The 12553-nt window shown below is 37.5% G+C and overlaps 1 protein-coding gene across 1 annotated transcript in view; it reads left to right on the forward strand.

Annotated features, from left to right (window-relative positions):
* The window catches only part of TPRG1 (tumor protein p63 regulated 1), a 110110-nt gene that overhangs the window by 3873 nt on the left and 93684 nt on the right, over positions 1 to 12553 (forward strand). Inside the window, exon 2 of the mRNA XM_036851274.1 lies at positions 5630 to 5721. Coding sequence (XP_036707169.1) covers positions 5630 to 5721 — 92 coding nt within the window. The remainder of the gene's footprint in view (positions 1 to 5629; positions 5722 to 12553) is intronic.

Below are 12553 nucleotides of genomic sequence, written 5' to 3' on the forward strand. Positions count from 1 at the left end.
CCTTGGCCATGCATTTTATTTTATTACAGTGTTTTAAAATAATTTCACAGGAGGTGGTTTATTGAAAAAAATTGGAAAATGTGGACAAGCAAGATAAAAGTCACCATAATTCCATAGTTCAAAGTTAACCAAAATATATGAATGTGCTTTTATACATTTTGGTGAATAGCCTTACTTTTTTCTTACATGTACATTTTATTGTGCAAAAAAATAGAATTACACGCCAAATATTTATTATGTCAATAACTGTAGTTTCATAACATCATTTTTAACACTATAATATCCCACTATGGAGATGTAGTACAATTTATTTAAGTTTTGCTGGATATTTAAGTTGTTTCTTGTTCATATCTGGAAAGGAAAGTTATTCCTTGGCTTGCTGAGGCAGGATGGCACTCAGTTACTCAGCTGCCAGGAGTGGACACCCAATGCTATAATAATAAGGAGGATCAGTATATGAGTTTCAAGCTGGATATGCAAAGATGTGACTGATATGAAAGTATAGATCAATTTAGGACAAACAAGGCATTTTAAGCATCATAATATTGTGCATTAGATCACGTCTCTGAATACCTGGTCATAAAACAAGCCAATCTGGTCCCTTAAACCTCTTGTGTTCTTTTATGGGTCACTCTGGGTTGTTGCTTTCTTCCCTCAGGCTTCCAGCCAATTATTTATTTACTGCAAATTTGCCCTTCTGATACAGCTTAGCAACATTCTTTCTCAGAGCCAGGAGGGGCCTCAGATAATATCCAACCCCACCCCTGAGACACACAAAGAAGATGTGATTTGTCCAAAGGCAACCAGCAACTTAGGGGTCATAGCAGGCCAGGAACCCAAGACTTCTGGAACTTTCTACCACCCATCCACTGCCTCTGGCCTTGGGCAATGAATGAGGAGTCACAGTAATGAAGGTCTGAACCACTTGCTATCAGTCTGCTTGGATAACCTTTTCCTTGTATTTTTGTTCATCTGCTATTATTGCTTAGACATATCTAAAAATGGCCTACTGTCTTCTCTCAACAAAAGTACCCCTCAAGGCTGATAACTTGAGGTATATTATGATAATCACTTTAGTTGTGGAGAGTGATATTCAAAAGCAACTTCTTATGAAAGGAACAATACTTGATCTGCATGGGGAAAGATATATTTAAACTCCCTGTAGGATTCTATATTTGCAGATACCTTATCAGGAAGTTGAAAGCGATTAGAGATGGGGAATTATCTCTAAATTTATCTTTGATCTTTTAATATTTAATTAATGGTTCCCCATGGCCTTTTTATAGCCTGTGTTCTATTGTGAGCAACAAGATTTTAATAAGCAGGTTTGGGACTTCCCATTGTGTGGCAAGATGCTGTTACCTTCATGACACTAATTTGACTTTCATACTCTCTCCTTTTCCCTCTTCTCTTACTACACACTTCCCCATGTCTTGCTCTTGTACTGGGAACAACTAAATATATTGTATTGTTGTACTGTAATTGTCTGTGTGAGCTTCTTTGTGATTTAGAAATTATATATCTCACTGGGCAAAATGTTTCTTGACTCCCCTCCTTACACTGAAATCCTTTGAAGATGGTAGTAAAGTTGGTGTTTCTATCTGAGGGCAGACACTTAACAATCATGAAATAAGAAGCATTTCCTTCATTTTCAGGGAGAGACAAATTTGCCTGGGCTTTACAAATCACATCCAATTCACAGCTGGTTTTCTTACCTTATGAATATACCACAAAGCAAACTCTTTCTTGGTATGACAACACCCTCAAGGGAGAGCTGATTGTGTCTAAGTCCCTAGGAGCATTCCTTTCTATCTTGTCCCCTCCTCTCACTGTCTAGCTAAGGGGTCCAGTACGTGGGAAAATATTAGCAGCAGACATGAATATTGTTTGTGTGACTACTGGCCCTGGGCTATTCTAGCTCAAGGAAACACAAGGAGACAAATACATATGTCTTTGAACTTTCCTCAGTACGTTTGTTTTGATTGAAAATATTTAGTGCTAGACTATTAGAGAAAATATTGACCATTAAGCTATGTAGTGACTTATAAGTAAGGGTCCTCCTAATGATTTTTTCTTAAAATTTAGAATTAGAAATGTATGTGTACTCTCTTGCCAGGCTTTCTCTGGTCGAGTGATGAGTACATATCATTCCATTATACTTTCTTATTAATCTTAGACTGCAAGGAGCCTCAGAGCTAATTGTTCCATTGCAGTAACCACTTGATCCCCCAATCCCAGTACAATGATTTCCCTTCTATTTAATGTTAACAAGAATGATAATAAAGTCTTCTATTCTTCAGTGTTACCAAATGTTTTCACCATTTCCTAACAGCTCTGTTACAGTTAATGATATCTTATCCATCTAACAAATGCTTACACTGATGCATGGAATGACAAGGTGACTTAACATGGGTCTCACAGCCAGCAGAAAGGCTGAGATTTAAAACCTTGTCCTGGACACAAGTCAAAGTGTTCACACACTTTATATCATTTTTGACACTAAAAGGCTGAAGTTAATTTATCATAGTAACCAATAATAACAAATGGAGGAGAGTAAAATGCTCTATCAGGATACGATGCATAACTGTTCCATAGAGGCATAACTGATATTTCTACTGAAGGTAAGAATTCAGGCAGTGAGGACATGGACAGAACTCCAGAGACTTCCAAACTGTTCTATAAGGAATACACTTTATTTTTAATGTTTAACTTTTGAAAATGTGTACAGCCAAACAACACCCATCCACTGGCTCCATCCACCAAGTTCCTTCCCTACCCTTAGGGAACCGCTGTTAACATTTTCTATGTATCCTTCTAGAGTGACTTTAGGCCTGTACAAACACAAATACTTATTCTTATCCATTCTCCTCCTTTTCACACAAAAAGGTGGCATATTTACCCTTTCTTCTGAACATTTTTTTCCTTTCACTTAATAACGTATTTTGAAATCAAAGATTAGTACATGTTTCTTCATTTTTTACATATTTATCATATTTCATTGCATGGATATGTCCCATAATATACCTAACAAGTCTACTATTGATAGATATTTGCATGGTTTCCAAGTTTTTGCTATCCACAAACTAGGCTGCAAAGGACACTTTATACATATGTCATTTTGTACATATGCAAGAGTATCTATAGTATAACTTCACAGAAATGGAATGTGTGGATCGAAGATTAGATCATTTTGATAGCTTTTGCCAATTGCCTTCCATAGGGAAGACAAGTAAGGTTTTGAAAAATTCTACATTCTTTTATTCATCTTTACATGTTTTTGGCAAAGTGTCTGGCATAAAAGCATCCAACAAAATGCTTATTTTAGGATTATTTCATTATTCTCCAATTCCACTTATAATTTTTTTCTTCTAAAAAGTATTAGTTTCACTACCAAGTTATATTAGCTTGAGGCAGAAATTATGTGAATACAGGAAAAGAGACAGGAAAAATAGCCATGATGAGTCATCAAAGAAAGCATCATTTTTTAGAGAACTTTGACCAGTGGGCCTAGTAGAGTCAGGCTGTATCATGGGGAGCCGAAGATGACGGGTGATGGGAGAATTGTCACAGAATCAGGAAATTTCCCTGCAGGGTAGTCCAGTCCTACCAGCTGGATTACTGGAAACCAGTGATGTTGACACAATCTCCTGTGTCAGTGGGAGCTCAAGGCATATTTGACTAGTGTCCCAGAACTTACTGATTTTATGACACACAGGTTTCAGCAAGCACGGGGTACCGTACTAGCTTTCTGACAATCTTTAACCAGCAGCAGAGGATGACAAAAGAGTTGGAAATCATTCAGTCCCCTGGCTGACTGTCCAATCCAACAGGAAACTTGTTAAAATTGAAAATTAGAATCTCTCAGTGTAAAAGGCTATGATCATATTTTCTTGAAGATTTCCAGGAGGTTTTGATCATCAGCTTGGCTCAGAAAGCTTTGGTTCAGTCTACTCAGTTGTCTTATAGATAAAGAAGTGGACGCCAAGGAAAGTTAAATAATTATCTGTAGGTCACAGAATTTATTCATGACATATCTGGACTATGAACCCAGGTCACTCAATTCTCTGTAGTTGTCCTATCCATTTCCTGGATGACTTGTGCTGTGTGGAATGAGTGGAAGGGAGGGGGACAGCTAAGGACGTAAAGTTCGGTACCATTTACTACCACTTCATCTGAAGCAGCTCCATTCTTTTCCTGTACTTTACATGTGGACTCATATAAGATTTTTCTTAACTGATGGACTCTGTGGCCAACGTCTTTTAAAGCCGTTTATCATAGTCTGAGAAAACAAGCAAACCAAAATCCTACAATCACCTCACCTCTGGGAGAAGATATTTGAATGGGTCCTAGCCAGGCTAGTATCCCCATTTCTTTTCGGGAGAGAAAGGTCTCAAGCTAAGGAGGATTAGGAATGTTAATGTTTATGGAAGATTAGGTGTCTAGCGTAAAGCCCTATTATACAGAGAATATATGAGAACTTGTAACATACTTGTCCCAGGGTTGGGCATGAGACCAGCACTGTGTTGTAGGCCTGGAAGTGAAATGTCTGGGTTTCCTGTCTTGTCTCTGTCACTTCTTAGCTGAGTGGACTTGACAAGTTATATACTTCCCTACACAGACCCCTGTTCTCACACTTATAAAATGGAATGGCTTATAATAGATAAGCCCTTGGCTGTAGTGGTTTTCAACTTTGGCTATACATTGGAGTTATCTGGGATGCTTTTAAAACTCCTGATGTACTGTTACGTGAATCCCGTCCACTGAGTATCTGATATAATTGGCCTGGTGCACAGCCCTGGCATTAGGATTTTCAAAATCTCCGCCGGTGATTCTGATGGGTAACCAAGGCTGAGAGTAACTGCCTAGAGAACAATGGTTCTTATAGTAGAGTCCCACACCAACAGCATCACCCAGGAACTTGTTAGAAATGCAAATTCTCAGGCCCACCCCAGAACTACTGAATCAGAAACTCTGCAGACAGTGCCCAGAAATCTGTTTTAAGACACATTTCAGGTGATTCTGATATGTGCTGAAGTTTAAGAATCACTGAGCTAGAGGGTCTATGAATTTATTATTAAGACAGGGCTAATCCATTTTTAAGCTAGAGGCAGGCTCATAGTAGGAATTCCTTTTTGGATAAAGGTAAAAAAAAGAGAGGTAAGGAGACAAAAAATTCATTTACCAGAGCCAGATAAAATTATAGTCAGAATATTGGAAGAAGCTTTCCTCCTTTGTGTTTTATGGCCATGTACTCTTTGAAGAGAGAAAGGTTAGATTTTAGAAATGTATGTATTGCTAAATGCATTGAACTTCCTGATACACATTTGTTTATTAGAAAAACTGGTGCTCTGAAAATGACTATCTTCATTTCTATGAGAAAATGTGAGTAAGATTATAAAAATCTCACAGGACTTGGATCACTTTTGTCCCACCCAAGCAGAGCAACTTAGTAATTACCAGAGTTTAAGACTAAGCTCTCCAGCAGGCAGTGCCTACAACAAACAGGCAACTCCAAGAATTATCTTTCCTGGTCAACTTTTTGGAGGAATTGCTGGGATATAGTAATTAATCATAAGCATGAAGAGGACTCAGTCTTCTCTAAACTAGGTATTCTCTTTTTCCTACTCAGCCAGGGCCCATTGAGACCGCCACAGAAGACTTGAAAGGCCACATTGCCAAGACTTCTGGAGAGAAAATTCAAGGCTTCTGGCTCTTGACAGAGTGAGTAATTATGACTAAGTGAAGGGCAGTGGAAATCTAGCCTTTTCCTTGACGACACCATAATAGAATAGGAGATGGCCCAGTGGAAGAATTTCTCCTGGTTACAGTGAGATAATTGATTGACATATCCAGCTGGAGAGTAAAGTTTCATGGTGCCCCATGGCTGATGGTATGACCAGGTTTGACTTCTATCACTGTTTTCCAGGCTAGTTGCTTCACTCAACCATCACTGTGACTACCTTAGGTCAGGCCCTCATCAGGGCTCTCAGGGACCATTGTATTAGCCTCCTAACTGATCTCTCTGCTTCCAATCTCTGTTTCTTGTAAGTACTCTCCCTCCAACCACATCAGGCTACTAACCATCCCACTCTGGGTACAGTGGAAAGAAAGGTTGGGAAAGAGGATGAATGAGATCAACATATACAGTGTGAATTTTATCATTAGGTAAATTGGGTACAATAACATGAGCAACAAAACTAGGGAAATCATGCAGGATAAAGACAGGCCACCTTGGAGGTAGGGAGGGATAGATTGGGAGTTTGGAATTGACATGTACACACTGCTATATTTAAAATTGATAACCAACAAGGACCTACTGTATAGCACAGGGAACTCTGCTCAATATTCTGTAATAACCTAAATGGGAACAGAATTTGAAAAAGAATAGATACATGTACATGTATAACTGAATCCCTTTGCTCTGCACCTGAAACTAACACAACATTGTTAATCAACTATACTCCAATATAAAATAAAAATTAAAAAAAACAAAACAAGCAAATAAAAAGCCCTCAAAAGAAAGGCCACCTGTCCAGAGTTAAGATAAAAAACAAATCTAACACTTAAGTGCTTGTCACTTTAATGACTGCTCCATTCACCCTTAAGACTTATCTTAGCTACAGGGGTTTTCATTGCCAAAGACACAATGAAGATGGTTAACTTTCTGTCCTACTCTGAAACTCTAGTGTCTGTGTGACCTTTTTTTCACCCACCAGGTGAATATTAGGAATGCCATGGTCCTTATAATAATAAGTAAAATATGCACATAATAAGGGTAAGAGGCATCTCTTTTCTTCTGCAGAATCCATGATATTAAATGGAGAATGCAATTAGAACTCCATTTGAGATACTTAATTGGTTCAGTAAGTTTTCTTGGTAATACAATCACCAAAGGTTCCAGCTGAAAAGCTCAGTCATTTCTACACCTGAGTGAAGAATCATTTTATCTTTCACTTCTGGGAGGGACATCTTCTTTGAATAAATTTTAGGAGGACAACACTGGAATGTTTAACCTTCCAGTCGAGCAGAACAAATCCCTCAATCAAAGGAATGCAGAACCAAATAACATGTGAATCCATCTTTCTGACCACCATATCATATTTTTGTTTCAAATGGGTTGCAAAAATTGAATTAAAATGAATTTTTGAAAACCAAGCTGATAAGTTCTGAGCATTTGTGTCTTCATCTATGAATTGTAGATAATGATATATACCTGACAAGTTGTTATGAAGACTAAACAAGGTAACATTGTAAAATTCTTAGCAAAGTCCCTAGCACATAGTGGATTTTCAATGGACATCAGTGTCCTTCCTCTGTTCTCAAGTACTAACTATTGGTAAAAGGCAATAGTTTTTGACGTTGTTATTGGTAGCCTCTACCTTTATTTCTATCTTGTCCATGTCTATCTCTATCATCTCTGGGTTACCTTTAATGAAAAGTCTTTTAATTTATTCATTTTCACCAACTTACATTTTATTCTCTACTCTCCACCTCCCATCTGCAGAGTAAAATATGCTTTGTGCAAATGAAAAGGCTGCCTTGATTAAGTGAGATGTCTATGTAAATTCTGAAGGTCACATCAGAAGTAAACACTTACCTATTTTGTTTCTACAATGTACCTCACTTTTTTTCTACAATATATCTCATTTCATTTCTACAATGTATCTCATTTATAAGAAAGAACGCACAAACGTGGTCTTTCAAATCCAGTAGTGGCTATTTTTGAATTCTCAAATAATAGAATCAGTAATTTCTTTAATGGTGCATATTTTGTTTGGTTTTATTTGTATAGAAGTTTGACTTGTTTTGTTGTTTGAATGTTTCTGTTCAGTGATTACAATGGCCTGTAGATATCAATTTTCGAAAGATAAATCTGATTGTGTGATCTGCATTGAGGTTTAGCACTATAATTGTGTGCTTGATTTAACATCAACTAGGATGATTGCTAACACCAGCAGTTTTCAGGTAAATATGAACAGCTTTGCCCCAAAGACGCAAGTCTTGTACCTACCTCTGAACCTAATAGGAAGCTCAGAAAGTTGGTAAGAACTCTCTGGCAACTAGTTTTCTATTTCTCTTTTGTCTGTGGTACCCATTTATATTAAGGACAATAATGAGGCATGTATCCTGTGCATGTAGAATTTCAAGCAATCATACTTGCTTATTTGCTATCAGACTTTCTTCCTTTGCACATTGGAACCCATTTCTCCTTTTTAAATGGTAGTGATTTTGTGTTCTTTTTTGGTCATTCTTCTCTCTCCAAATTCTTTCACTTCTCCCACAACCCTCCATCAAAATCTGCTTTCAAGAAAAGATCTGAAAAAAAAAAAAAAAAAGAAAAGATCTGATTCCAGTCGTTTTTACCAGAGTAAGACATTGCCAGTTTCTTTTCTTTGCCTGTTACTCTTTGTAGCTGGTTCAGACTGCCTTCATGTAATGGAAGGAGGTGCCAGTTGTAAAGAAATTGTTCAGGCATCTGGACTAAATGAATGGGCTCCCATTCACTGTGACTGTTCAAGCAGAAGATAGGAAGCTGTTTGTCAAAGGAGGGGCATGCATAGGTTTTGAATGACCTTTCAGACTTAAGTCCTCTGTTTATTTGTAGTGCAGCAACAAACAGCAACAGCAAAACCAATCAAACAAAAAACAAAACCTCCAAAATAACAACAGCAAGACTGAACAAAACAAATGTGTAAACACACAGGCCCAGAAAGGTGAGAGCCTGGGCTGCTCTTGTCCCCTTTCCTCCTTTTTCTAATGGAATAAGACCCATCCATTCCTGCGAGTTACAGGAGCTGTAACATAGACCAATTTCCCCAGCTCACCAACCACACAAGACTCTTTTCAAGCATAACACTTTTTTTTGTATGTGACAGAAAAAATTGGGCTTCATGTACATCAACTTTCAGCTCCTTCTGGGTAGATGAGAAATCCCTGGCTACTCATCAGTGGTTTAAAGAATATCTGCTTTCAAACCAGTACTCCAGTTTCAGAATGATGAATAGTAAAAACCCTTTTAATGTAGTATATAGCACATGCAAAAGTATCTTCATGTCCATGAACTTGCTTTACCTTCCCTATGTCCTTGTTAGTTTTATGATTCCCATTTTATAGATGAGAGGTGGAGACTAGGGAAAATGAAGTGGCCAGATGAAGATCCCATAAGTGATAGAGCAAGAAAGAGGGACCACCACACCCCTGCATTAGCTGGGTTATGATTCTTTCCCCAAGGATATACGGTATAGATGTGGGGTGACTAATAAGCCCAGCTCCATCTTTAGTCATGGTTGGTCAGACTCCTAGAAGTAGTTTGATATAGGAGGGCAAGGTGGGAGCTGTTGAGAGGAAACTTGAAAAGGGCTTATGGGCCTTGTGTATCATGTTTAAGAACTTCGATTCTATCCCTTAGGTGATAGGGAGGCTCTGATGGGTGAGAACATGTGACTGTATTTATATTTTATGAAGATCACTAAAAGTCCACAATCCCTTATCCAAAACCCTTGAACCAGCTGAGAATTTTTCATATTTTGGAAATGTAAAACAATGCATACGTTGTTTATTTTATGCCCCAAGTGGAGGTCTGGGACAACCCCCCATAATCAAACGTATTAATATCTTTGCAGGGAAACATGTGATATTAAAAATAGAATAAATGGTCATGCTGGTTCAGACCTGGTTTTACTGCAAAGTGAGTTTGCACCACGGCTGAAATTTTCAGAGCTTTGTTGAATTTGAAATTGTGGATCAGGGTTTGTGGCCCATACATGTTTGAAATGTGGAGGATCAATGAATGGGTGGGAGGCTAGGTGACATATTAGATACTTATGCAATATCCATGAGGGTCTGATCTAGTGGCATGCTGGAGCTGGTTCACACGTGCTCATAAGAGGTGAATGGTAGGATTTCAGGAATTTTGAGAGTCAGTTGTTAATTCTTAAATTTAAATTAAATACTTTTACAAGTTATTATTATATATAAAATTAAATTAAATTAGTTTCACCCCCAAATAAATTTTTTTGAATTTTATTTTATTTATTATTATTATTTTTTAACATTTTTATTGGAGTATAAGTGCTTTACAATGGTGTGTTAGTTTCTGCTGTATAACAAAGTGAATCAGCTATATGTATACATATATCCCCATATACCCTCTCTCTTGTGTCTCCCTCCCACCCTCCCTATCCCACCCCTCTAGGTGGACACAAAGCACTGAGCTGATCTCCCTGTGCCATGCGGCTGCTTCCCACTAGCTATCTATTTTACATTTGGTAGTGTATATATGTCCATGCCACTCTCTCACTTCGTCCCAGCTTACCCTTCCTCCTCCCTGTGTCCTCAAGTCCATTCTCTACATCTGTATCTTTATTCCTGTCCTGCCCCTAGGTTCTTCAGAACCTTTTTTTTCCTTTTTTTTTTTCTTTTAGATTCCATATATATGTGTTAGCATATGGTATTTGTTTTTCTCTTTATGACTTACTTCACTCTGTATGACAGACTCTAGGTCCATCCACCTCACTACAAAATAACTCAATTTCATTTCTTTTTATGGCTGAGTAATATTCCATTGTATATATGTGCCACATCTTCTTTATCTATTCATCTGTCAATGGACACTTAGGTTACTTCCATGTCCTGGATATTGTAAATAGAGCTGCAGTGAACATTGTGGTACATGACTCTTTTTGAATTATGGTTTTCTCAGGGTATATGCCCAGTAGTGGGATTGCTGGGTCGTATGGTAGTTCTATTTTTAGTTTTTTAAGGAACCTCCATACTATTCTCCATAGTGGCTGTATCAATTTACGTTCACACCAACAGTGCAAGAGGGTTCCCTTTTCTCCACACCCTCTCCAGCATTTATTGTTTGTAGATTTTTTGATGATGGCCATTCTGACTGGTGTGACGTGATACCTCACTGTAGTTTTGATTTGCATTTCTCTAATGATTAGTGATGTTGAGCATCCTTTCATGTGTTTGTTGGCAATCTGTATATCTTCTTTGGAGAAACATCTATTTAGGTCTTCTACTCATTTTTGAATTGGGTTTTTTGTGTTTTTGATACTGAGCTGCATGAGTTGCTTGTAAATTTTGGAGATTAATCCTTTGTCAGTTGCTTCATTTGCAAAAATTTTCTCCCATTCTGAGAGTTGTCTTTTTGTCTTGTTTGTGGTTTCCTTTGCTGTGCAAAAGCTTTTAAGTTTCATTAGGTCCCATTTATTTTTGTTTTTATTTCCGTGGGTCAAAAAGGATCTTGCTGTGATTTATGTCATTGAACGTTCTGCCTAAGTTTTCCTCTAAGAGTTTTATAGTGTCTGGCCTTACATTTAGGTCTTTAATCCATTTTGAGTTTATTTTTGTGTATGATGTTAGGGAGTGTTCTAATTTCATTCTTTTACATGTAGCTGTCCAGTTTTCCCAGCACCACTTATTGAAGAGGCAGTCTTTTCTCCATTGTATAGTCTTGCCTCCTTTATCAAAGATAATGTGACCGTATGTGTGTGGGTTTATCTCTGGGCTTTCTATCCTGTTCCATTGATCTATATTTCTGTTTTTGTGCCAGTACCATACTGTCTTGATTACTGTAGCTTTGTAGTATAGTCTGAAGTCCAGGAGCCTGATTCCTCCAGCTTCGTTTTTCTTCCTCAAGATTGCTTTGGGGTCTTTTTTGTTTTCATACAAATTGTGAAATTTTTTCTTCTAGTTCTGTGAAAAATGCCATTGGTAGTTTGATAGGGATTGCATTGAATCTGTAGATTGGTTTGGGTAGTATAGTCATTTTCACAATGTTGATTTTTCCAATCCACAAACATGGTATATCTCTCCATCTGTTTGTATCATCTTTAATTTCTTTCATCAGTGTCTTATAGTTTTCTGCATACAGGTCTTTTGTCTCCTTAGGTAGGTTTATTCCTAGGTATTTTATTCTTTTTGTTGCAATGGTAAATGGAAGTGTTTCCTTACTTTCTCTGTCAGATTTTTCATCATCAGTGTATAGGAATGCAAGAGATTTCTGTGCATTAATTTTGTATCCTGCTATTTTACCAAATTCATTGATCAGCTCTACTAGTTTTCTGGTAGCACCTTTAGGATTCTCCATGTATAGTATCATGTCATCTGCAAACAGTGACAGTTTTACTTCCTCTTTTCCAATTTGGATTTCTTTTATTTCTTTTTCTTCTCTGATTGCTGTGGCTAACACTTCCAAAACTATGTTGAATAATAGTGGCGAGACTGGGCAACCTTGTCTTGTTCCTGATCTTAGTGGAAATGCTTTCAGTTTTTCACCATTGAGAATGATGTTGGCTGTGGGTTTTGTCATATATAGCCTTTATTATGTTGAGGTAAGTTCCCTCTATGCCTACTTTCTGGAGGGTTTTTATCATAAATGGGTGTTGAATTTTGTTGAAAGCTTTTTCTGCATCGATTGAGATGATCATATGGTTTTTCTCCTTCAATTTGTTAATATGGTTTATCACATTGATTGATTTGTGTATATTGAAGAATCCTTGCATTCCAGGAATAAACCCCACTTGATCATGGTGTATGATCCTTT

Source organism: Balaenoptera musculus, chromosome 4 (genome assembly GCF_009873245.2).
Source record: "Balaenoptera musculus isolate JJ_BM4_2016_0621 chromosome 4, mBalMus1.pri.v3, whole genome shotgun sequence".
Taxonomy (NCBI): Eukaryota; Metazoa; Chordata; class Mammalia; order Artiodactyla; family Balaenopteridae; genus Balaenoptera; species Balaenoptera musculus.